Genomic DNA, 27,483 nt, shown 5'->3' on the forward strand with positions numbered 1-27,483 from the left:
TGGACATATTGCAAGAACCCGAATCACCAAAGAAAGGTTAAATCACTTAGTTACCCATGTTAACACACTGTAGAAAGATTTCAGTAAGAGTCAAAACCCTAGCTCTGGAGACAACCACTGTTATCAATGTTTAGGAATTGCCCAAAAGATGCTCCATGCATATAGACAGATTAGATATTCCCCTCTCACTCAAATGATAGCACATTATATATACCTTACTTTATACTTTACTTTTATATATATATATATATGGCAAGACTCCCTGTCATCTAATGTGAACAAGACTGGCAAAAGTGAAAAAGAATAAAAAATAACATATAGCTAAGATTCAGTTAACATATGAAGCTGTATATTAATTTGCCAAATCTCTGGATTTAGGATATCACACACATGTGAGAATAAGCGTGGGGCTATGCCTAGCACACAATAAACACTGTTCACGTGTGTATAATTAGGGCCAAACTCCTCCCTACCCCCCCAACTTTTAAAAATGCATTTGCTGGATGGAGTTGGTTTTTATCGTTCTTGCAGAAACGAGATACATAATGTATTATCTACCATTTCCATCTTTAAAGTGTCGAATTTAAATAAGTTCAGAAGCAATTGATGGTAAATTCTATTATTCATGACTATCTGCTTCCTCTGCCCTCTGCTGCCCCACTGGGGTAAGGTGTGGCCATGTCCTCTGTCTAACCCCCTTACGAATCACTGAATTTTTCTTCTTTATTAGGTTTTCATCATATTCCTTAATAGCACTCTTCATTAAACACAGCAAAACAAACAAACAAACAAAAAAACACCACAGCAAAAAAAAACAAAAACCACCACTGAACTTTTTTCAGATGATCCCTGTCTCTCTTAGCTGATTCTTTTCTTCGCTCTCCTCTGCAGCCAAACTCCTCAAAAGACTTAACTGAAAATGCTGCATCCTGCTCTCTATTCAGTCTCCTCCAGCTGGTGTCTGTCCTCGCTTTGCGGCTGCAGCAGCTCTTAAGATTGCCAGTGACCTCCGCTTTTGTTAAAGCCAAAGCCTCTGTTTTCACCTTAATCTCCCAGCAGCACGTGGCGAGCTTACCCTCCTCCTCCAGCTCACGTCCTTGTCTTCCTGAAGTCCGTGGCGCCCCAATGCCTGATTCTGCTGCCTCGCCAGCCACTCCTGCCCACTCTCCCCGCCGGACCTACCCCTGGATTCAACTTCCGGAGAAAGAATGCTGCCTGTACCCCACTTATCCATTCTCCCTCTCTCCATACTAACAGAATCCTCTATTTTTAACTGGACATCTGGCTACCCCAAATAAAGGAATGACTGCATCTTCTCCCTTCCTTTGTGCTCTGGCAGGGTGACCAGGATATGGCCAAAGGCACGTGAGAGGTGACGTGGGGCTGAATGAATTCTTGCCCCTTTCTTGGACCCGCTAACAGTAATGTGGACTGTCTCTGAGTGTTAGAGGGATTCGGGATTTGGCCTAAGATCGTTCTCTATACTTTCTCCCTGGGTGATCCCATTCAAGTCTATGGCTCTAAATTAAAAAAAAAAAAAGGTGAGCTGAACGACTCTCAAATCTCTAGCTCTAGTCTAAACTCCCCCCCGATTTCCAGACTAGGGTTTTTAAATGCCTACTGAACTGTCCGCTTGACGTCCTGCAGACACGCCAACCTTAACCATGGCCAGAACAGGACCGGGCTGATCTGACTATTGTCCCTGCAGTTGTTCCACGGAGTTTTTGCCATTTCAATACATAGCATAGTCGTCTACCCATTCACTCAGGCACAAGGGGCAAGAGTTATCCTCAATTCTTCTTTTCCCCCTCATTTGCCACATCTGGGGGGGGGGTCTGCCTTCAAGACACACCCCAAATCACACCGTCTCCCCTGTTACAACCCCAAGCCAAAACACGCCCTGCAATCCTCACCTAAACTGTCCCCAACACCCGCGTGGTCTCCTTGCGATTCATCCTCTACACGGCAGCAGAAGTGATCTTAGAAGCCACGTCTCTCCTTATTAAAACCTTGAACCGGGTTCCCACTGTAGTTAGAATACATCGAAACTCCTCGCTGTGGCCTGTGAGGCCCTCCCTGATCTAGCGCCCCCAGCCTCCTCGCCAGCAGCTTCCCCTCGCCACGTTTTCTCCAAGCCGGGCTGGTCCCGTCTCTCATCCGCGCGCGCCCGGCTCTGCTGTTTCTCCTAAGTGGGGTCCGAGGTACTTCCAGAGCTGCGGCTGGTGTTTCTCATTCGTCTAGAAGATTCTCAGCCACGCCCTCTCCCCTCTCCTTCTAGGGCTCCAATCACCTGCATGCTAGACCTTTCCCCCGTTTCCCGAATCTTACACTCTTTTCTGTGCATCCCACCCCTTTTCTCTCTGTGATCTACGCTGGATGCTTTCTTCTGTCTTCTTTCCCGGTTTACCAACGCTTTTTTTGAGTTGTGGTAAACCTGCTGTTCAATCTACCTGTTGAGGTTGAGTTTCACTTATTTAGCTTTCCATTTCAGTTACTGTTTTTTTTTTTTTTAGTTCTAGAATTCAATTTGCTTCTTTTTAAATAGTTTCTAGTTTTCTAATGGAAGTCCCCATATTGTTCACTAATTATGTTTATTGGAAAAGTTTGTCTCTGGTCTTCCAATATCTTTGGGTCTCTTTTTATTATTATTTTCTTTTCCTTGTTCTTGAAAGTTTTTTGAGCATCAAGCTTTAATTGAGTTAAAAATTAGTTCTCTGAAGTGTGGGCTTTAAAATCAGTCCTTTCATTTATTTCCTCTTTGCGCAAATACTGTTTGCATGCCTGCATTTCCCTAGAGTGAGGGACACAGCATGGACTCCGCCCTCTGGAGCCATCCCCCTAGTTTTTTCTTTTGATTTTTGGTCACGCAGTCATGTCTCTGGGTATGCTTGGTGATTTCTGTGCATGAAAACTTGAAGAAATATTCTGAGGTTCAGAGTAATGCTATTTTCCTTCAGAGAAAATACACCTTTGCACCCTGACTGGTGTGGCTCAGTGCATTGGGTGTTGTCCTGTAAACCGAGAGGTGTAGGTCCCCAGTTGGGGGCATGCAAGAGGCAACCGATCGATGTTTCTCTCACACAGTGATGTTTTTTCTCCCTCTGTTCCTCCCTTCCTTCCCTTCTCTCTAAAACAATAAATAAAACCTTTAAAAAACACATACACTTGCTTCTGGTGAGTAGTGAGATTGGGGCAGATCACCTTCATCTAAGCAAGGACTGAGCCGATTAAAGCTGAGTTAGTCTTTGTAAGGGCCGATCTACTTCCACTATACTCCTCCTTCCAGGCTGAGACCCTTCGAGAGTCCCAGTGAAAAGCGTGGGGCATGTTCCACGGGTCCTGGGCTCCAGTTTTTGTCCCTTTAAATCTGTAAACTGCTGGACTCTCAGTTCAGCTTCTCACCTTCTCTGCCATTGCGTTTGGCTCAGCCTCTTAACCACCGCGTGCACATCAGCACAGGCTCTGAGGGTCAGAGCAATGCTGAACGGCAGGCTCGACTCTTTCCCCGTCTGTTACCTGTGATCCTAAGTCCTACTCCCCAGGCAGCTTCTGGTGCCTTCCAGCGGCTATTTTTAACACGTTGTCTCGCTTTCCTGGTTGTTGTCAGAGGGAGGGGTGATCTGGAACAAGCTGCTCCATTAACTTCAGAAATATAAATCCCCAGGTTTATTATGGCCTTAGGCCGGTTATGAATTACATTGTAGGTCTCTCCCCCACAAAAGATACACTGAGGTCCTAACCTCCAGTACCTCAGCATGTGACCCTCTTTGGAAATAGAGTCTTTGAAGAGTAATGTAACTAGCATGAGGTTCTAATGCATTACGGCTCGTGTCCTTATTTAAAAAGGAGACGTTTCAGTAAAGTCACAGACACACACGGAGGGAAGACGATGTGACGACGCAAAGAGAGGAGACAGCGTGGAACTGGAGGGACGCATCTCCAAGCCAGGGGATGCCTGTGGCTGCCTGCAGCTGCCTGCCGGGAGGCGGGAGAGGGGAGCGCAAGAGTTTCTCCCCCAGCGCCTCCAGAGGGAGCGCGGCCCTGCGCCACCCTGACTCCGACTTCCGGGCCCCAGGACTGTAAGACAGTGCATCTTGGTAGCTTTGTCTTTTTGTTTTTACTTATTTTTTAATTTAATTTTTTAATGTTCAGTGAATTTATTGGGGTGGCATTGGTTAGTAAACTTATATAGGTCTCAATTCAGGGGCGCAACTCTAGAACACATCATCCGTGTACGGCGGCGCTGTGTGCACCGAGTTGCTTTCACCCGCCCGCCTCACGGTGCTTCCTTAGAGCAGCTCCAGGGAGCTGGCACAGGGAACTTGAACTTGGAGGTCTGTGACGGTCAGTTTTATGTGTCAGCTTGACATTTTAAAGCTGGTAGTTTAATTCGCTAGTAGGGGTGGTGAACAGATTCTTCTTTTTCATACACAAAAAATGGTAGGATTGCATACTTATATATGATTAAGTTGAACCATCCGAGGCTGCCATTTTTGTAGATTATTGGTAATATGCTTTCGACCTGACATGTGGAAAGAAGATATATATATCATGTGTGTGTGTGTGTGTGTGTGTGTGTGTGTGTGTGTGTGTGTATACATATATACATATGAGAGAGAATATGAACTTGGAATTAGAAAAACTTGAGCTTGAGTCCCTACTTTGCCACTTACTAGCCATGTGAATTTGGACAAGTAACCACCTCTCTGAGCCCGAGTTTCCCTGAAAATGGAGAAAAAGCACCCCTACTTTCGGGGCTGTTGGTAGACAGCACACATGTGAGGTTCCTAAAATACTGTCTAACAAAGAGGAAGTCAATGACCAGCAGGATGCAGACACACAGCCCCCCAAGCAACACCAACGAGGCTAACACTCACAGGCACCACGGCCGGCCGTGAGATGAGGCTCTCACACACCTTAATTCACAACCTCAGATTCCCCACCGTGTCTGTCAAAGGCGCTTGAGTTTGTGCTGCGGGCGTGAGGCAGAGTTGCCTGCAACAGTTCTGAGGAGGAAGCGGAGCTAAATAAAGAGCGGCCGTGACCAGGGGACTAATTATGGCTCCTGACAGGCTATTTTTGTACCTTGCGCACAGACACCCTGTAGACACAAGGATCCAGGATGCCCGTGGCGGCGCTCGCGCTCATTTTGCACATGAACGAGAACTTCTTCCTCCAGCGAACACAGTTGGCTTGCACCACCTCCCTGGGGGGGGGGGGGAGAAAAAGAACCGGTTAATGAACTGTTACTGATGACATGACGAAACAGCACACACACGCTTCCACCCAAGCCTGCAGGGCCAAAGGGACCTATCAAAAGCCAGTCTTTAGCCCTGGCTGGTGTGGCTCAGTGGGAAACCCAAGCATGTGTGTGTGTGTGTGGTGTGCACATGCATGTTTAGATACACACAAACACACACGCAAATGGGAGCCAAGGGCAGATCTTCTGTCACAGGTTTCACACGGTAACTTTAGCCATTTTATTTTATTTTGCAATAGGAAGCTTTAGATGATTTCATTAATGATGATGTGAGGAGAATGTGTATGTGCCCTGAGGAGCGTTCCCCTTGCAATCCAGCGGCGGGGAGGAGGGGGGCGACTAATTTGCACGGTCACAGCACAGGCAGATGGAAGTCGCCCGGCCAAGGACGGACCCGGAGGCACAACGCGTGCCAGGCTGTGGAGGCATCCCCGGGGGTGGGGGGAGGGCGAGCAAAACTCTCCTGCACACTCAGAGTAAACACTCTTTAAAAACTGGTGAATAATAATGGGAATCACAAAGAGGAAAAAAAAAAGCCAGAATTTAAAAAAATATATTTATTTAGAGAGAGGGGAAAGGAGAGAAAAAGAGAGAAACATCAATGTGTGGTTGCCTCTTGTGTGCCCCCTACTGGGGACCTGACCTGCAACCCAGGCATGTGCCCTGACTGGGAATCAAAAGCCAAAATTTTTTAAACTGTTGCTTCCTTCTCAACCTCCCTTGGCCTCCAGACCCGAGGGCGGCCTCAGCCAGGGCCTCTGCAGCTTGGATGCCCGGGGGCTTGGGGGGCCTTTCGGGAGTGGGCTGAGCTTCAAGGCACTCGGTTGTTCCTGTCACTCAGACACTGATGTGGGGCTGGGAACCAAAGACAACATTACAACGTTCCCTAAAAAGTACATAGGAACTTCTAGTTAAAGATGGCAGGACGAGGGCTTCCTCCCCAAAACGTTCCATTTAATGGTTAGGGCATCATTTCACCAGGACAGAGAGAACCGGAGGGGAGACAAGAATAAGCAGCCAGGGATGGACAAGGGAGAACCGATGGAGCAAGCTGCAGGGCGCCGGACCCTGAGCTGGCCGTGGTGAGAGGCAAGGGCGGGGTCTCCAGGTGGAAGGAAGGGGGGCCCAAGGGCAGAAGCAAGGACCGAACACTGTCGTGGAAACAACTCCCAGATCCTCTCCCTGACCCGGCCAGGGGACTAGCTCCTCCTGAGAGTAAAGCAGAGGGACCTCTGCAGGACCTGACCAGTGGAGGTGGGGTAGGGGTGGAGCTAAGGGAGGAAGGGGGTGGAGCTAGGGGAGGTAGGGGTGGAGCTAGGGGCGGAAGGGGGTGGGAGCTAGGGGAGTAAGAGGGTGGAGGATGCCGGACGACTCACTGAGTGCTGAGGCCTCCAATTTTCTTCCCCTACCCGGATTCCTCAGAATATGTTCTTCATGATGTGGGAAGAACATTCTCTGGGGCATCTGACCCGCCCCCCAAAGAAAAGATCTAAGGAGGTGGGTGTTGAGGGTTCCCAGAAAAATGACTCAACCAGCTCAATCTACAGTGAAAACATTCTCCACATGAGCAAAGCTTCTAAGGAACTTTTAGTGCCTTGTAGTTACACATGAGGAAAGGCTCTTAACACGAAAGACAGACTGAAACAAACAGCAAAAGGCACATGTAACAACACAGAGTCTCTGCCAGGAGAAGAAAAGAGGCTCAGGGGAGGCAGAAACGGCTGTTTCATTTAACAGAAGGGAGGAGGAAATAGTAAAGATGACGGTAGACATCAATCAAATAGAGAACAGAAAAACAACAGGGAGAAAAAAATCACCAAACCCTGAGCTAGACTAAGACAAAGACAAAGACAAGACAAAAATCACAAATGAAGGAGGAGGCATTGCAATGAACGCCTCAGAAACAAACAGAACTTTAGGGGACTAATATGAACAATTGTATGCCAACAAATTAGGCAAGCTAGAAAAAAATCAATAAATTCCTAGAAACATACAACTTACCAAAAGTGAATCTAAAATGGTCCAGCTCACAGAAGCACAGGGTAGGCTGGTGGTTGCCAGGGGCTGGGAAGTGGGAGAAGTGGGGGGTGGGGTGGGGGGGGTGGTGTGGATCCGAGGGGACAAAATTCAGTTATGCAAGACGAGCCAGTTCTGGAGGTCTCATGTGCTGCATGGTGAACTCAGTTAACAATAGTGTACTGTGCACTTGAAATGTGCCCAGAGAGTGGATCTTAAGTGTTCTAGAGAAAAAAGGGAAACTATGTGGGGTGATGGATGTTTGTTTTCTTTTCAAAGATTTTATTTATTTTTTAGAGAGGATAAGGGAGGAAGAGAGGGAGAGAAACATCAATGTGTGGTTGCCTCTCATGTGCCTAGGGGGACCTAGCTTGTAACCCAGGCACGTGCCCTGACTGGGAATTGAACCGGTGACCCTTTGGTTTGCAGGCCTGCGCCCAATCCACTGAGCCACGCCAGCCAGGGTGTGATGGATGTTAATTAGCTTGATTGTGGTGGTCATTTCACAATGAATATACATACATCAAAACATCCAGTTGTATATGTTTAAATATATACAATTAATTTGCCAATTATATCTCAACAGAGCTAAAAATATAAAATAAAATTAATGTATTGATAAAACGCTCTGGAACCTATTGTGCATATTTTTCATAACCTGCATAGCCCCGCCCAACGCAGGCCCAAGGAAGCTCAGATCCAGCTGCGGGTTACGACACTGTGCGGACGCAGGAGGCTGTGTGCCTGCCACACATGCGGGGCTACGGAGCAGGTTCTCTCCCGTGAGAGTGAGAAGGTCTAGTGAGCCAAGGGATCAGGTGGGAACGAGTGAGGGCTACGAAATGTGTCCATTCATTAACTTACAATGCCACACCATAGAGGGTCCTTCCTGGAGGAGAAACCCGGGGAGGATGAAGGCAGAAAGTAAGAGCCCAGCGAGCGCCCTGGACAGGACGTTGCCAAAGACAGCCAGCACTCCACAAAAATTTGTTCCTGAATGAAGAAGTGCCGTGCGTGGGCCACCTGTGAGCAGTCCCAGCTACCGAGTCTTGTCTGTGTTACTTCACCCCCGCCCCCACTCTAATTCAGCCCCTCAACAGAGCTTCTCTGGAGTACGGCAACAGCCTCCCAAACGGTCCTCGAGCAAAGCTACCTTCCTCGCTGCACAGGAGAGCTCCTTCTAAGACATGAATCTGAGATGTCTCTCCTCTGTGTGAAATCCTGCACTGCTTCCCTGCATCTTGGAGGATGTGGTCCCAGCTCCTTCACGACGAGGCCCCTGCTCAGCCTCCTGTCCTGACCCCTCCTGTCTCATTGTGCTGGTGGCTCCCCCCTTTTGTCACACTGGTCCTCTCTCACCTGTACACCTTTGTTCCTGTACACCCTGTACTCCCCCTTTCAACTTCCCTTACTCACCAGTTTAACTCAAACTCCCCTCCTTTCGTCATCACCTCCTCTAACAATCGTTCCCGACTCAGCCTTCGGGTGAAAGAAAGCCAGGTGTCCTATGTGACGCGGCTGCCTTGGTTTCCCTGAGGAGCTCGGTGTCTGCCAGTCCCCGTCCCCGAACTCTGTCCCCGGGAAGGGCTGGCAAGAACCAGCTGACTTGGCTTTCTCTGTCGTTCCGTAAGTCCTCGTCCCCCAGGACACGGTCCTAATTTCCTTTTCCCTGCCTTGTCTGTGGCAGATTCTCCCTCCTATGATTACATACACACAGGGGTGGGCAAAAGCAGGTTTACGGTCATTCATATGGAAAATAATAAATAATGATACAAGAATAAACTGTTTCACATATTCACAACTGTAAACCTGCTTTTGCTCACCCCTGCATATTTCAAATAAACCAATATTTTAAAAATTTATCAGCTTAAGCCCTGGCAGGCGTAGCTCAGTGGACTGAGTGCAGCCTGCGAACCAAAGCATCACAGGTTCGATTCCCAGTCAGGGCACATGCCTGGGTTGCAGGCCACAGCCCCCAGCAACCGCACAGTGATGTTTCTCTCTCTCTCTCCCTCCCTTCCCTCTCTAAAAATAAGTAAATAAAATCTTAAAAATAAATAAATAAATGTGAAAACGTATTTAAAAAATAAAAAAAAAATTATCAGCTTAAATAATTGTTGACGATGGCCTTCAGAAATAGGAACTCAAGTAGTAATAGATATGTTAATTTAAATAATCTTTTAGGTTTTGTAATGTCAACATAATAGCCCTGGAGTCTTAAACAATTTCAGTAAATAAAATATTTTTCTGTAAAAAAAAAATTTCTGTGCTTATGGCAATTACTCAGAATTCTTTTGTGATAAGAAAATCTTTAGTGTGAGCGCGCACACACACACACACACACACACACACACACACACACAGCTGTTAGGAGGCTGTCCAAACTACACACACAAAGAAAAAAAAGTGGAAAACTTAGTTTGTGACAATTTGTTATACTGACAGGTTACCATGGAAACAAACAGACTACTTGGCAACTGAGACAAAAGCCACATTAGTAAATGCTTTCCATTATATGAGTCATCAATTTCCTATGAGTTTTACACAGTTGCTTAACCACTTTCAAGAAGGAGAGCAACACAACATGGTTTGTGTTGATTCTGTGGAGAGCCAAGTATTCCCCAGATAAAACGATCAAGATGCTGACTGTGAACTTCAAAAGCAGAAGACTTACAAGAAGATAAGTGTTGCTGTGGCTGTTTATGCATCAAAAGAAAATCTAAATGCAATACAAGAAAATCTAAAAGTTCTTTAAAAAATAAACTATAAAATACAATACAAATGATGGATCTATTTTGGTGACTACGTAGTTGTGGTACTAGTAAACTGCACTACTTAATGCTCTGAGAATGACCTGCGTATGTACACTTGAGGCACATATTTAAAATTGTGCCATGTCTTGGTAATTCAAAGTATTTTTAAGTTTTTAGAAATGGTGATACAGCCCTGGCTGGTGTGGCTCAGCAGATTGAGTGCCAGCCTACGAACTAAGAGGTCGCCAGTTCGATTCTCAGTGAGCGCACATGCCTGGGTTGTGGGCCAGGTTCCCCAGTAGGGGGCACACGAGAGGCAACCACACATCCATGTTTCTCTCCCTCTCTTTCTCCCTCTCTTCCCCTGCTAAAAATAAATAAATAAAATCTTTAAAAAAAAGAAAAGAAATGTTGATATAAAAAAAAACTGCTGTCAGGAATGTATGCTGTTCTGCCAGGTGATATTATTGCTGGGAGTTAGGAGCCTGTACCCAGAGCCAGTCTGTTGGGGTTCAAATCCCACCTCTGCCACTTGGCAGCTGTCACACCGTACACATTCGCTAGCCTCCCTGAACTTCTGTTTCCTTCTCTGTGAAACAGGGATGGTAACGATGCCCACACGTCATGGGAGTTTTGGAAAATCAAGTGAATTATTATACATGGTGTTTGGAATAGCACCTGGCTTATAGCAGAGCTCAATACTAAATGTTACAAGTTGTCATTATCAAGGATCTAAGCAGTTCTAAGTCCACTTACATTTGTCCTCCAGAGAGAAACAATGGTTAAATCACAAGTAGGAAGTTTTCTTCAACAGCAATTTATTTTATGAAAGATATAGATTCCTGAAAATGAGGCTTTGGACTGAGGCAAAAACAAATATTTTAAGACTCTGGGGATAAATCAGATCTATAACACTGTGGCTTTTCATTGCAAAGCTAAGGACGAAAGGACCTCTCACGGCCGAGAGGCACTGCTGGCTGGAGGCACCACCTGGCCACACGGTCACTCAGTGGAGAACATCCGAACCCCAGAAGAGTGTCTTTCACTCGGGCGTGCTGCTGCTGGTGGGGGACAGTGAGGGAGATGACAGCCCAGCTTCGGGCATTTGGAGGTGGAGGAGCCTAGAGTCCCTCCTTGGGAAGGCCCGGTAGGTGGGCAGATAGAGACCCAAACTCAAAGCGGGGGGGGGACCGGGCTGTCGATGCACGTGAAAGCCGTCAGCATGGCAGACTGGCCAAGGAGGCCGTGGGAACGAGGTGGCCCTTCGAGGAGAGTGGCAGGGCAGGAGGAGGGGAGAGCTGCAGGGCAGGAGGAGGGGAGAGCTGTGGCTGGTGTAGGAGGGGACGGGAGGCAGGCACAGGGGACTATAGGTCAGCAGAGAGAGAAGCAAAGAACACAATGTTATCTCGGAAACCAAACCATGGGGGAAGACCTTGGAGGGATTGCTCAACAATAATGGGCCCAGAGGTCGGGTGAGATAAAGGCTAGGAAGAAGCAACAATGCAGGCACTGATAATGCTGGTGAGCGAGGTTTCAGTGCAAAGGTGGGGGTGGAAGGCAGACAACTATGGGGAGTGGAACAGGAACACAGCCGATCGGTGTCAAATACTTGGGTGATAAAGTGGAGAAAATGGGGGGTGGCAGCCAGGTGGGCACATGCGGTTGAGGGTGGATTTCATTGTCACACGCAGGAGACTTGGTGTGCTTTAGTGCTGGCAGGAGAGAACCAGGCAGGAGAAAAAGCCAAGGACGGACAGGGCATGAATGAATGATGGCGCCAGAGAATGTCAGAGGGGCTGTGTCCAGGCCATGGTGGTGGGGCGGGGTTGGGGGGGGGACGACGACAACATGATGGCCTTGGACAGGATGGGGGGCCCCTCCACATCATGAGGAGCAGAAGAGAAAAGAACAAGCTCTCACTCAGGCAGGTTTGCCCACAGGCCACGGTTCGCTGCCCGGAGCTACGCTGATGAGAAATTCCATCCACAAAACACGGCGAGACCGGGTGCGCAGCGGGTCCTCAGAACACGTGCTCGCTCAGGATCCCCTGTGCACGGGTCCAGAAATCCTGGGTCGCCTCACACAGGAATGACTGCCACTCAGTGATTGGCAGGTGTCCTAATGAAAACTTTCATTTAAAAAGGTACACAAACTTATGTCCATTTTTATAGTACGACAGACGAGTTAATTGTTTTTTTGAGTAAAAACGTCGGCACTAAAAATATGACTTGGATCACCGACTGACGTGAATTCTTTAAGTTCCCCCATAGCTAGTCATAGATCATTCTTTCTATACACTTTTTGAGCGCATTTCTAAACGTTGTATATAAACAATTGAAACAGTATAAAAAAGGGAGACTGGCACCCATGTCACCTGTCAGTTAACAGAGTTTCTGTTCACAACTTTCCAGCTTAACGGCCGTGAAAGGAAATGAGGAGGGTATAATGGAAAGAGTAAAGGCTAGAGAATCACGATGTTTCTGTCAGAAACTATACAAGTGACTTTGGACTAGTTATGTCACCAGCTGGGGCTTCAGTTCCCTCATCTAGCACCTTCAGAAGTGTCAAACTAGAGGCTATGTAGCATAAAAATTTCATGATTCCATGTATCAAAAGGAGTATTTTTGACAAAAATATTTTATCATCCTAGAAAATTAATTTGTGTTGCTCTGATTGTTCACATTCTACAAAGCAGCACTCCCCTAACTCCTAACAAGGACACTACAGATGAAGAAGACACGATAAAAAACGAAGTAATAGAAAAACCCTAATTGAAGAAAAGACCTCATACTAAAAACTTAAGAATACACCGTAGAGCAGACAGTCTAGGCAAACTGAGTAAAAAGAAAACTACACAAAACTTCCCGATTTCATGAAGGTAAAAATCCTTCAAGAACATAGGACATTAAAACCAGGTTATATGCACAGGCATGAAAATATGTCCTCCTGAATTTCTTAAAAACCAAGGGACAAGGGACTAACTGTACAGAACTCAGAGGCTGAGACTCATTTTTACTCTCAGCTGGTACTAATTTTCTGCTTCTCAAATTAGGAAATGCCAAGTACTCGGATTGCTTATTAATTACCGAGCTCCTGGTTCCTCCACGAAGGCTGACGCTCTATTAGTGTAATGAGTTTCCCGTTCTCAACTGTGTATGATTGCAAATGCATACAATCTATACTACTGACTTAATAATGGAGTTCATTTTTCCTTCACTGGTAGAAATTATAAAGGTAACTTATGGTTGCTTATAAAAGAATCTTTCCTGATGGGCCTACAAGCAAAATGTTGGAACCAAGTCCCGTCTTGTGCAAGGAGTATGAACAACCTTTCCTAACCACCTTCCTGGAGCTGTGACATCTGAAACTTTTCTGCACAGAGGAAACAGTGCTGGCCGTGGGGCAGTCCAAGTGAGATATTCATCTGGGTTTTCTGGAAGTCATTCCCTAAGGAAAGACCAAAAAAAAAAAAAAAAAGGGGAAGGCCTTCATGTCCAGGATGGTACACAGAGGGTACACAGAGGGGATACTTTTAAAAACACAATACCTTATGAGCTCCTGGATCAGCCTCAAAAGGTAACAATGGAAAATAAAACGTTAATAACTTTATACGTAGACACCAGCACTAGAGAATTCCCAGAAATTGCTGTTGAAATGCGGCTGCAGTCTGCAAACAGGAAAGATATGAAATTTTGACTAGAAAGAAAATGTCACTAAATGAGTTCATTTGAATGCTATGCTCCTGATGACTCACTAAAACGAAATGAAGCAAACACGTAAAGTCCAAAATCAGTATTACCGGTAGTTCCTCGTTTCGTTAGGTTACAACAAGCCTTGGGCGTGTAAGCTAGTTTCCAAGTCTCAATGCTTGGAAACACTGTTCTATTAGGAAAAGCCTGAGAATTTTCTTCTGAAAAAAGTAAACAGGTTCCAGGGCAGAAAATTTATTTTTTCTTGCAGACAACAGAAAGACACACTTTCAATCATGGGTTTGTTTTTAGGATTGTATCCCTATTTTATTTTATACTACTGCTTTGCCCCAAACTACAGTCATGTTCAAGTCTCTCTCTTAAAAATAAATACGTAAAGTAAAATTGTTGTTGCTTGTTCCTGGTTCCCCCCGTTTTACTGAGTTCTACTCTTCTTCTTTGCTTTACTTTAGCAAACGTTCCAAACGGAAGACAACTGTACTCAAGGCTTCTGCTGCTTCCCCTGTGCACGCCCCACTAGCTGCCAGGAGCCTGGCTTCTGCTCCTGAGGCTCCTCCCCCAAGCTCCCCACTGCACGGCCACTCTTGGAAGAACACTCTGGGCCTCTACCTTCCACCGCACATAAAACCAACTCGGACTGGGGTAAAGTTTCAAAGGTGAGCACTGGAACCAGAAGACTTCCGCAAGGAAACACAGGCTCTTTGCTGGCAGTCTTGGTAATGGATTTTTTTTTCTTTTTTGGTTTGACACCAAAAGCTAGGCAAGAAAAGAAAAAAATAAACAAGTGGGACCCTACCAAACTAAAAAGCATCTGCATGGCATGGAAAACCACCAAAAAAAATTGAAAAGGCACCCTTCTAAAGGGGAGGAAATATCTGATGAGGGATTAATATCCAAAATATATAAAGAATTCATACAATTCAATAGCAAAAGGAAACCCCAAATAATCGGATTAAAAAATGGACAGAAGAACTTTGGCCTGTGTGGCTGGGTGGGCCAAGGGCATTGTCCCACAAGGCAACAGTTTGTGGGTTCGGCTCTTGGTCAGGGCACATGCCTGGGTTGTGGGTTTGGTCACCGGTTGGGAGTCAGGGAGTGTGGATGGATGCTTCGCTCTCACACTGATGGTCTTCTCCCTCCCTCCTCCTCTCCAAATAGATAGATGAAAAAAGAAAAGGACAGAGGATCTGAACATTATTCCAAAGGAGACATACGGGTGTTCAACAGGCACGTGCAGTGGTGTTCCGCACTGGGAAAGTGCGCACCCAAACCACGGTGAGATATGGCTTCCCACTGGTCAGACGGCTGTTCTCAAAAAGACGAGAAAAGGCGAGCGCTGGTGATGCGAAGGAAAGGGAACTCTTGTGTGTTGCTGGTGGGATGGAGAACCAGTGCGGCCACTACAGAGAACAGAACGGAGGTTCCTCAAAACATTCAAAACAGAATTAACTACCATGAGCCTCAGCAATTCCACTTCTGGGTATTCATTAAAAAAAAAACACCAAAACCCAAAACAAAAAACCCCACTAACTCAAAAAGATATATACACCTGTATGCTCACTGCAGTATTATTTATAACAGCCAAGATATGGAAACAACCTACGTATTTTTTTCAATGGATGTATGGGTATATAAAATGTGATGCACGCACATGCACAGGAAAATTATTCAGCCATAAAGAAGGAAATCTCGCTGTTTGCGACAACATAGCTGGGCGTTATGCCAGGTGAAATAAGTCAGACTCAGAGAGAGACAAATACAATTCACTTATTCGTAGAATATAAAAAAACAACAAACAGAACAAACCCCCAAGAAACCAAGCTTACAGAGAACTGATTGGAGATTGCCAGGGGCCGGGAGTGGGGTATGTGTGAGAGAGGTGAAGGGGTCAAAGGGGAGAAGTCACGGAGACGCAATGCACAGCACAGTGACCGTAACTAACCACACTGCATCATATGTTTGAAAGTTGCTAAAGAACAGAGCTTTAAAAGTCCTCATCGCAAGAAAAAAATTACCTTGTGAGTGGCGTGTTTGCTGACAGGTGCTGACTACACTTTCTGGGGCAATCGTTTCGCACTCTATACTGGGCTGGCCAATAAGTTCGTTTAGTTTTTTCCCTACGATGGCTCTAGTAGAGCTTAGCTGTCTTTAACTTCATTCAAAACAATTTTGTTAGATTGTATTGTGACAGCTATCATATGAGTGTGCATTAAAAAAAAGCTTATCAAAATTGGTCAATTTTTGTGCAGCCATTTTAATGTTGAAGATGGAAGAAAATATGCAACATTTCGGTATCTTATGCTTTATTATTTCAAGAAAGGTAAAAATGCAACTGGAACACAGAAAAAGATGTGTGCAGTGTATGGAGAAGGTGCTGTGACTGATTGAACATGTCCAAAGTGGTCTGTTTCTTGGTACTGCTGACATTTTGGCCAAAACCCCCTGTGCTGTGGGGCTGTCTCATGCACTGGAAGGTGACTAGCAGCAGCCCTGGCCTCCCCACTGGAAGCCAATAGCAGGAAAGAGCCGATATACTCAAAATACCTAAATCAATACAGTTAACGGTGAAAATGAAAAACGTGTTCTTTATTTTACAGCAAAGACGAAACGGACTTTTTGGCCCGCCCAACACAAATACTGATTTGTTATACTGGGAGGGTAAGGTGGGGTATTAGGCTCAAGGAAGCCAAGGCAGCCAAGTTTCAAGCCACGGCGCATTGTCACAGAATTCCACACGGAGCACAGGGGCGCCAGGGAGACCAGGCCGATGACCCCAGCAAAGCCTCCTGCTGAGTGCTGGGAGGACGTCGGAGTACGGGGTTGAGGGCGGAGCAGGAATGCTCAGTTTTTTCATGAAATCTGGACAGAATTGCAGACAGAGAGGAGAGGAAACTGGATGAAGGTGGGGCCCAAGGGGCAGGGAAATGGGCCGGCACTCAGGAGGAGGCAGCATCTACCTCATCCTGTGAGTTGAGAGTGAAACGATGACTGACTGAGGATGGAGATTACGTCTTTAGGTTAAGGTCAAGTCTTCAGGGCTTGAAGGTTAGTTGTGGGGAGGGGGCTGCAAGACAGCAAGACAGACGGAGGTGGTGAAGACCCCCTAGGAGGGGAAAGGCAGGGCCTACCGTGACCTCCTCCTGCACTTCCAGGCGTGGCCGCTGGAGCCACATCTTGTGTGACCGGGGCCTTAGACACCACACTCGATCGTTTCCTGTCCATATCGGAAATCCTAAGGCCACTGAGTTCACTGCGTACCTTTCACCCCTGTCATCCTCAGGAAAAGACAGAACACCACGTCCCGGCCACCTGCCCATTCTCCCCAAGGCCCCGGGCTGCTCTTGCCTGCTGTTCTCTCCATCGTCACTCTGACCCTTCCCATCTCCCTCCACCGCACAACCTGAGACCCTGGTTCCCCGGTCAGATGCCCTCTGACCCCCTCGGCCTCTTCACGGAGCACTCGCGCACTGCCTAACCACCGCCTGGCTACTTCACAAGGACACCCCCCGTCTTGCCGCCCTGCAGGGCAGGTGCGCTTACTCTCCGCCCCCATCTTCCGTGGGAGGCACACAGCACCTGGCCAGGTCATACCCTCTGTCTCCTCATGAAGGGCACACTGAAGTACCTGTGTTTCCTTTTCTCTCTCTCTCCACCCCTCCCCCTCCCCCTCCCCAGCAGCAACCACACTGGCTGCTTTCTTTACACCAGGCCAGTGACCGAACACCCTGGACTCAGAGTCTCTGCCCTGCGCTGCCTGCACACCGCTCCAGGGATGCCCACACCCCGCACTCGGCGGCTCTCCGGACAGCTCTCCTGAAGAACCCCATGCTCTGAGAGCCGCTCTCCGAGCACGACTCTCAGCCCACCCCGTCCGCCCCCGCCTCCTCCCTCCCCATCCGCACCCACTCGCGCCTCCAACCGTCCCACGGTTTCCTGGTTCATCGTCCTGGCCTGCTTTCTCCCAACGGAGTCTGGACCCCATGACCGATTCCTTCCATTCCCTGCTCACCGACACTTCCCTTGTCTCAGTTCCCTTGTGCTTTTGGCCTCTCCATGCACCTGCAAACGTCTACACCGGAATCTATCCCCCCGTCTACGTTCCCCCATCTGAGAGCACCGCTCTCTGGGGAAACGTGCGTGAACACGCACCCTGCCATCACCGACAGTGCGCGTTCTAAACTTCAGCTGGGCCACCTGGACTTGCCTGGGGCCAGCTTCCCCCCCTATTCCTTACAGAGCAGCTTTTCTGGTCTTCTGTCCTTGTCCTCACATCCCTTATTCCACCTGCCTTGGTTGCTCCTGAGAAAGCCAAGGTCATCAGAGGGGGATTCTCTTAAATTTTAGCCCTAAGCCAACCTACTCACTTTGCCTAAGCCCCTCCCCTGCTTTCGGCTCCCTAGGCCCTGCTTGCCAGCCTGCGTGCCACTCCTCCGTCACCCCGCCCCCCCTTCCTGGCCAGACTTTGTTCAAAGCCTCGTGAGGAGTTCCCTTCCACCACACTTCCCCTGCCCAGCTCCCCCCACCCAGAAGAAGAGCTACACACTTCTTCCTACCTTTCCTTGTATTAATGTTTACTACTATGAATTTTACACTCACTGCATGGAAATGTTTCCTAAAGGTAATTAAAACACTGATTTGGGTGAAATAACTGGTAGAAAGGAGACTACAGGGGTTGAGAGGTGAAATCTCAGGGAGACCGTGAGGAATGAATGAGGAGGTTTCATTCATTCAACCAATAACCGACGCTTCAGAAGGACAAGTGTGTGCGCTCGGTGTCGGAGGGGAGCGGTGGGCGGGCAGAAAGCTGATGGATGAGGCATCCGATCGGATCTCAAAGAATGGCTGGAGTTTGGACCAACCAACAAAATGGTGAAGAGGCAGGAAGAGCAGAGAAAACCAGGCAGGCAGAAACGCACACACATCTGGCTAATCGAGGCTGACCAGTCTCGGCTGAAACAGGAGATTTAGGGAGAGCAGTATTAGCAAACAAAATTTAAAGCCCTAGTCACCGAATCTTGGAGTTAGAAAAGGCCTTATGAGTCATCTAAGTCACCGGGCAGGGTGACTAATGAAGGGTGACCCTCCTGACAAGGGGACAAGCTGTATAACACAACTGTACTCTTCTCATAAATGTTTCACTCAATGTCACAGTCACACTGCATGTCACATCTAAGTGTCCTCCCGAACACACGTGCCTTCTTTAACATCTCCTGAGACACAAGTCTCTTCCCTCCTCAGGGGACAGTCTTTCAAATACCTTTCATTGAACTGATGTGTGACCTTGAACAAATTAACGTCACGCTTCTGAGGGTCAACGCTCTCCTCTCTAAAAGAGAGGTGAGAGGGGCGTGGCCGAGGCTAACTGTCCCCGGACATCTGCCCGCCCCCTTCTGTTTATCGTAACTGACTCTTCCGCTGGGCGCCTGGATGCCCAGCAAAGACCACATTTCTCAGCCCTCCTTGGGACTGGATGTGGCCTTGTGCTTCCGCTCTGGTCAACAGGCGGTGAGCAAAAGGGACCCCCCACCCCCTTCCCTGTTCCTCTTCCCCAGAGGCTGGAATTTGGATGTGGGACGAGCCAGCTTCGTCCATCTGCGTGGACGGGAACAATACCCTGGGCAGGACAGAGCGACAAGATAAAGAGTCAGGGCCCTGACACCTTGACAGAGCACAGCCGCCCCATCAGCTTGGACTTCACACCAGAGAAGAATAAACCTCCATCTTGTTTAAGCTGCTTATTTTTTAAATATATCCGTATGGCACCTGGCACATAGCCTAACCCAGTAAGAGGTACCACCTCTATATATAAAAGAGATTTTATAAGAATTAAATGAAGTTAGGGATGTAAAATATATACACAGATACACAAGTTCATTTTTTATTACTTGAAGACCACCATCTTCTCTTGATATTCACACCTCAGAGTCTGTGATTGACATAATTCACAATTCCTCAGCATCCTCACGTACTGTACTCCCCTGGGCTGCTACCTGGTAACGTCCCTCACAGGCTGACACCCCAGACTGAACACGGGCAAGTGTATCCTGTTCTGGGTGTACAGCTTATAAAGAATCAGAAACAGGATCCTTCTGAGGTTAACTTCCACTAATAATCTTATAAAGAATGAATGAACTGTGTACCCAGAACAGTATATACTTCCCCACACGGCTTTTTCTCCAAGTATCTGCACTCTTTGAATAAATATTATAAATGTCCCACTGTGCAAGGCTTAGTGATATGAAAGCGAACATTAATGTATGGGTGTAAAATGGCATTAGTAATAATTTTACAAGGTAGCCATCCAGGAAGGAGACTGAATTTCAAGGGCTTACTATTGGAAAGTCACACCTGGGGGGTGGGGGAGCACACCTGTGAGTGCTGTGTCTCTCATCTTCCACCTATGACCACCTCAGGGCAAACCCAGAGGGGCCAGTCACCACCCGTTCCGTGGTGTCCCACACTGGAACCAGTTTTCTGACACTGGCATTCAGAACTATGTGTATGTATCTACTGTTTTGTTAAAACATAAAAATGAGCACCGCAGGTTCAATTCCCAGTCAGGGCACATGCTTGGGTTGTAGGCCACAGCGCCCAGCAACCGCACATTGATGTTTCTCTCTTTCCCCCTCCCTTCCCTCTCTAAAAATAAATAAATAAATAAATAATATATTAACAAACAAACAAACACATAAAAATGAGAGCCCTGGTTGGTGTGGCTCAGTTGTGGAGTGTCATCCCATGAACGTAAAGGTCATGGGTTCGATTTCTGGTCAGGGCACACACCTAGGTCATGGGTTCGATCTCCGGTTGGGGTGAGTACAGGAGGCAACCGATCCACGTTTCTCTCTCAAATTGATATCTCTTTCTTTCTCTCTCCCTCCCTCTTTAAAATTAATAAGCTTGTCCTCGAGTGAGGATTAAAAAAACATAAACATGAGAAAACATGACAAAATTTGAGAGGCAGGAGAGTTCAGCGATCGATGACGCGTGGACCCTGGAGCCGACCGCCCCCCCCCAGCTCTGGTGCTTTCCAGCTGCGTACACACTAGGTGCCTGTCTGTGCTCTCGTCTCCTCGGGTGGAAGGAAGATGAGAGTGATCGTAGCGATAAGGTACAAGTACCTTCCTCCCAGGATTACTTTGAGGAGGTAAAGGCCTAGAAAGGTTCCTGGCACACGGGGAAAGTGCTCGACAAACGTTAGCTACTATTATTAAAGCTATTATAGGCATGTGAATAGATAACCCCATTTCTGGTCAGGGTATAAAGAATTCTGTGCCATAGGGTCAAACAGCATTTTCTAAAACTGGTTATTTTTTATGTTTGCTACTCAGTGATTTTTTTCCTTAAAATTTTTTTTTTAAGATTCCATTTATTTATTTTTAGAGAGAGGAGAAGAGAGAGAGAAAAAGAGGGAGAGAAACATCAATGTTCAAGGGATACATCACACTCCCCCAAGTGGGGACCTGGCCCGAAACCCAGGCATGTGCCCTGACTGGGAATCGAACCAGCAACCCATTGGTTCACAGGCCAGTACTCAATCCACTGAGCCACACCAGCCAGGGCTCATTAGTGAATTTTTTTCATCTTAAAAAGTCAATTTAATGTACTAAAGGGCAAGTTGATAATATATATCAAAAACCTTAAAAACCTGAAAGCCTTTTGACTCAATAATTCCATTTCTAGTGTTAATCCTAAATAAATAATAATGAAGGTGCATTAAATGTGGCCATAAGGATGCTCACTGCAGTGTGTCTGTAAAATAGACATGCACGTACAGTATGATTCCACTGTTTTGTTTTTTTAAAAAAGTTTGTGGTATGTGTGTATATATAAGGATATGTAAGGATCAATAAAGACTCATAAGTTATCCACCAAAATATTAGTAACAATCATTTTCTCTAGTTGGTTCATTTCCATGCAATTTTTGTTCTTTTCCTTTTGCTTTTCTATTTCCTAAATGTTCTACATGAATCTATGTTACTTTTGCAATCAGGAAAAGGTTACTAAATGGGAATACAAAATGTGCAGTGAATTAAGGTCTTGAAAACATGAACACAAACTCTGGCCAAAGACAAGAAATCCCTTCAGCTTGTTTACAAAGCAAAAAATCCAATACACAGATGTGCTTGCTGGTTTCCTGGACACTCCCTGAATCCACGTGGTTCGGGGCCGCCAGCCCATGTGAGACCCAGAAAAGTGTTCCGTGATGGGCACCCACAAAGATGAACCACGTAAGGCAGACTTGGGAATCCCCAAAAATCCAGGAAAATTTTCTTACTATTCCTTTGATTCCAGCAGACCAGAAATTAAATCTGTCCTGACAGTCTTAACAAATCTGAAAGTGCCTTGAACATTTTCACAAAGGAAGAGTGCTTTGAAAAGATTGAAATAATGTAGCATCTTGCCTTTGAAAGGTCTTCAAAACTTTTTATTAGGCAATAACTCAGCTTCAATTTTCTGTAATCGTACAATGGATTTTCTGAATGTTTTATTAACCATGCTATGTAATATCTGATCATACAAATAACATTCACTACAAATAAATACTCTTTGGTCTTTATATTCTTTCTAACGTCTTCCCTGGGCATACCTTCCCAGGAGAAACTGAATCCTTCTAGAATTAACTTCCACTAATAATCTTTAAAAGGGCAAAACGAGAAACACACGCATTGTATGTCCATCGTAATTGAAAAATAAAATAAAATAAATTCAATAAAAAATAAATAAGTAGGAAGTAAAGGGCACACCAGTGTAAGGAAATGCTAGCGGCAAAGTTTGGTAAGCAGGTTTACTTACAATGGACGAGAACCTAAGAAACACACAATGAATGTGCCTCGTGGGGCTGCCACCTGCATGTCGTACGTGAAATACACAGCTTAGCGTTTTGTACCCTCCCCCGCGATACGTTATAGTGCCCCCAACAAAGCAAAATGAGACGAAGATGCTTCTTGACGTCTTTCCTGTCGCGTCACCAAGGCACAGGCTGCAGCATTATCATTTCATCGGTCATGTACGTGAGAGGCCTCCAAGTTCAGGTTCTTGGTAGCGCCTGCCTGGGTTATTTCAACAGACTCCTAGTTTGTCCCCCCATTTCTGATTTATCCCCACCTGAATCCAAAGAGCATCCGCCCACCAGCCAGCTTACTCTCGCTATAATCCCATTACGATCTGGTGCGAGAACCTTAGATGAACTCTAATCTGTGAGCAGCGGAGAGCACAGGGCACAAGGACATTCCAAGTCAGGGTCTTCTGCTGCGGGTCAGTGTGGACTCCCCCTGCAGGCACGCGGCTCTCCCAACTCCCGCTGAGCTGAGGACTCGCTCGAGCTGTCCACCCGCTTCCCTGTCAATGCAAATGCATCCTCCCGGCATGCCGAAGAGCTGGTAAGGTTTCAGTAACCATCACACCTGTGAATAAACTCTACCTTCACAAAGCCAACGACTCTCACAAACGGTCCAATTCAGCGGTCTGGCACTAGATCACACTGTGTCCTACCATCAACAATTACACGTCTATGGCCTAAGTTAATTGAATAGATGTGATTCCCTTATGGGCCTTTAGTTTTATACTTCTCATCGCTGCTGACAGGCAGCCCAAAACCTGGTAAATCCTCAATATCTGGTGAATAATGAATGAGCAGCATCTTGAGCATTTTTGCAAGTCTATTTACAATGTCCTGTGCACCTCTAAGGCTTTTCTCTGACAAAATAAATGATTCTTTTTCGTAGGCTCATGCATCCAGGGGCCTCAAGGCCACTCCCAGGTTCGGTGCTCCAGCAGAAGGGCTCATGGGACTCAGCACATAGTCACACTCATGTCTGAGTTTTACTACAACCGAAGGAATCAAAGCCGATCAGCCCAGGGAATAAAAGGTGCACGGGGCTGCAAAGTCCCCGGGGCAAAGTCCGGAGAAACCAAGGGCAAGCTTCTGAGAGTCCTCTCCCAGGGAACACAACTTCCCCAGCATCCAACCGCGACAGCACATGCCGTCTACCAAGGGAGCTTGTTAGAGACACGCTGCCTACGGCCTTTTTCAGGCTGGCCCCATAGGCACCCTCTGCCCAGCACAGACCCCCAGGCTCCCAGATAGCGTCTGGCATAAATCACACAGTAGTCTGGGCACAGCGAGTGGTAGGGGCCTGCTGATCATTCAGGCCCCTGGGCGCCAGCAGCTCTAAGCAGGCCTTTCTAAGGAAAGCAGTCTTGCGGGTGCTGTGCAGTTCACCTCACGTTTCCATGGGAGAGATGTTCACGTGTGAACTGTATTGGACTGATAAGGGGCGTCTAAGGGGATCTTTAAAAAAATTAAAATCTAGCATTTCATTAGAGATGCACTGCCTGGACTGGCACCTAAGATTGAAAGTTATACAGATTTTAAATAATTCACAACCTTTAGGTATTTCAGGTTTTCTTTTTCCCTGGTAAATGGGGTGTAATATTCAACCCAAAACGTTCCTCGTTGTCAGGATAAAGGAAGTCAAGTGTAACACCTAACAAGCCCTCTTGGATCAGCTCCTGGTGTTCTCTTTAAAAGTCCATCGGGCCCTGGCTGGTATAGCTCAGTGGATTGAGTGCGGGCTGTGAACAAAAGCATTGCAGGTTCGATTCCCAGTCAGGGCACATGCCTGGGTTCAGGCCCCAGCCCCCAGCAATCACACATTGATGTTTCTCTTTCTCTCTCTTTCTCCCTCCCTTCCCTCTCTAAAAATAAATAAATAAAATCTTTAAAAAAAGATATATTAAAAAAATAAAAGTTCATCGGGTGTCAGAGCGCTGTGGGAGCTGGTTCAGGTACAGGATCTTACCAAAGCCTCACAGTAACCCCTTCTGCCGTGACGGTTTCTGCTTTACAGATGGAGGCTCTGGGAGGCTACGCACTCCACCCAGGTTCCGCCACAGCAGAGCGAGGTTTGGGGCAAAGATCCACCTAATTCCAAAACCTACCTCTGCCTAATGAGGCTCCTTATTATGGGTCCTTTCCCTCCAAACGACCCGGGTGGGCTGGTTAGTTAGTTACTCTGTTCGGTTATACAGAACACTATTCTGAACCTTACTGGTACTGATTACAGCCAAATTTTAGTTGGAAGAAAAAGGGGTAAGCTTGACCCAGACGCTCACCTTTTCCCTTTCCAACGACGTGTGCAGATTCCCAATCAAACTATACCCCTGGCTTCTTAAAACATTAGGACCCTCCCACTTCATCACAGCACACAGTTTTCTCTGTTACCGGCATTAAGTCTGTTTGACGTCACACAGACCCGTCTCAGAATCTTGGTATTTTACGTAGTAGATGGGGGGACCTTGGGAAAGTTTAGGAATGCTTTCTGAGCCTCAGTTTATTCATCTGCAAAATGGGAATCCCCAGATTGTGGGCTTGCTGTGAGAATTATATAAGGTGACATATTTAATGGGCCCAGCCTAAACATAGTTGCTGAGCAAATGATTACCTGCATGGGAATAACTAATTTGAGAGTTGCCAGCCACCTCAATAACCTGCGGGAGAAAGGAGATGGTAGAGAAGTACCCTGACCAGCAGGTGGCACCACTGGCTCAGGAGCCCGTTCTAACGGCCAGAAATGTTGGGTGTGACCCTGCAGCAAAGCAGGGTAAGGTTCAGGGTAGGACTGTCACTTGCACTTACAGGTCATTGTAGAACGCAGGTGGCTTTTCAACGCCTAACAGCTTTATCCGCTGCACCATTCTAAGCTTTCGACCTGTGTTACTAGTGACTGTAGTATAATTAGCTGAATCGAATAGCCACAGAAGATTTGTCAGCACAGCTGAATTTTAAAAACGACCCTCAGCTGACCATGTTTCAATTCTGAGAATCAACAGCGCTTCATACCTGTCTGGCTTCGGCCAACCAGATATTACAGCTTCTGGTTTCCATAGGTTTCAATATAGTCACCGCAGGCAATTTTCTGGCCCCCAGTTCCACAACCTATCGACATTATGTCCTTTACATTATTAATAGAAATGATAAATAAAAGGAAAACAGAATTTTTAGGGTAAAAATATACTCTATGAATAGTGAACCTAGGCAAAAGAAGCATTACGTATTGATCCTTTTCCTTGATCTCAGGAACTTAAAAGCCCATTTAAAAATGCTGTAAATTTTCTATTTTCTTAAGGAACACTTAGCTTAGCGTAAATCTGTCAACCTAGGAATAGCCCTGAAATGACTCAAGAACGACTCCTGATTTTATTCTGCGACCTGCCAACGACTCTCCCTGAGTGCCAGGGGCTCATTTCAAATTTGTGGGGGGAGGGGACAGGGTCTTGGCTCCCGTTCTGGTTCTGGGTCCTCCGCACTGAGAGCCACTGCTGGCCACGCCAAGGTGGGTCACGGAGGCACTGTGAGCGCGGAACCAGGCACTCAGCTTCCCGATGAGGCACAGACGTCGCCCCGTCCGCCAACGAACACCTGCCTCCATCCAGCCCGTCCAGGCCCAGCCCTGGCTCCAGGTGCCCGGCAACCGACAGGGGGGAGGAGTTAGGCTCCGCACAGGAGTCTGCTCCGAGCCGGCGCTCTCGGAGCTCAAGCACGTAGGGTTATTTCTGTGAGTTTTAACAGCTCAAGTTCCACTTTGCACTTCACAAATATGGAAACGTCTAAGAGAAACCAGAAGCATCTTCTCCCTTCTGGCCGTTGCTCCCTAGCCTAGAAAATTTAGGGGGGAAGAGCAGATCCCAGGAAGCATCTGGAATCAGGAGGGCAGGAACCCAGATGAGCGTATTTGCGAAGCACTTTGTGCAGATCAATACCTTGCTGACCGATTCCAGGATGGTCCCGAGAGAGGCGACCGCGAGGCCGGCCGCCCCGCGGGAGCGCAGGGGCCGCGGAAAGACGCGCGGGCCCCCACTCCCGCCCCGCGGGCGCGCCGGCGCCTTACCTGGGGGACTCGGCGGTGAAGCTGCCGCCGTCCAGCAGCCGCATCTTGCAGAAGAGGACCCCGTTGACGAAGGGCACCGAGGAGAGCTCCTCGAGCTGGAAGTCCACCCTAAACTTAAACTTCTTCTTCTTCATCATCATGAGAGCCAGGCGCCGGCGAGCGGGGTGCGGGGGCGGCCCCCAGGGGCGCGCGGGCCGCCACCGCTTCAGCTCGGCCGAGCCCCGGGCCCGCCCAGCCCCATGGCCGGGGCCGCGAGCTCCGCGCGGGGGCGCGGCTGGGGGGCGCCGCGAGCCGGTCGGGGCCGGGGCCGCCGCCCCTCGCGGCAGTCCGGGCCGGAGCGCGGCGGCGGCCGCGGCGCGGGAGCGCTCGTGCTGCAGCTCGTCTGGGCGGTGGGCGCCGTTTTGGGGCGCAGCTCGCCGCCGCCGCCGCCGCCGCCCGTCTGAGAGCCGGAGAGGCGCCGCTTCGAGAACTGCCGCCGCCGCCGCCGCCTCCTCCTCCGCGGGTCCCGGGCGCCCCCAGCGGCGGCGGCCGGCAGCGCGTCGCCCGGCGGAAGCGAGAGGGCGGGCGGGGAAACTTGGGGCGGGCGCTCCGCGGGGAAACCAGCCGCGAGGGCAGTTAGGGCGTCACGTCTCTGCGGGGTTCAAAAAACGCCAACCCGACCCGAAAGGAGGTTCCTTCTCCCGCTTGCTCTCCGCTTTTCCTCCGGGGTTGCTCCGCCCCCCTCCTCCCCAGGCCCCTCCAGCGGAGTGATTCTTCCTCCTCCCCCGGGACTGAGAGTCCTGGGAGAATATTATTCATCGGAATCTCCACGACGTTGCTTTCACCAAATTGAAATCCTAAAGCTAAGATTT

The 27,483-nt window shown here is 47.8% G+C and overlaps 1 protein-coding gene across 1 annotated transcript in view; it reads right to left on the reverse strand.

Moving 5' to 3' along the window:
- FAM102B (family with sequence similarity 102 member B) overlaps positions 1–26,783 on the reverse strand; it is a 53,721-nt gene extending 26,938 nt beyond the window's left edge. The window contains exons 1-2 of the mRNA XM_045816779.1: positions 26,633–26,783; positions 5,086–5,206 (exon numbers count right to left, since the gene is read on the reverse strand). Of these exons, the coding sequence (XP_045672735.1) occupies positions 5,086–5,206; positions 26,633–26,772 (261 nt within the window). The 5' untranslated portion in view covers positions 26,773–26,783. The remainder of the gene's footprint in view (positions 1–5,085; positions 5,207–26,632) is intronic.
- Positions 26,784–27,483: the final 700 nt, after the last annotated feature.

The sequence above is a fragment of the Phyllostomus hastatus genome, unplaced genomic scaffold, assembly GCF_019186645.2.
Source record: "Phyllostomus hastatus isolate PE091 unplaced genomic scaffold, TTU_PhHast_1.1 phas_scaffold_216, whole genome shotgun sequence".
Lineage (NCBI taxonomy): Eukaryota > Metazoa > Chordata > Mammalia > Chiroptera > Phyllostomidae > Phyllostomus > Phyllostomus hastatus.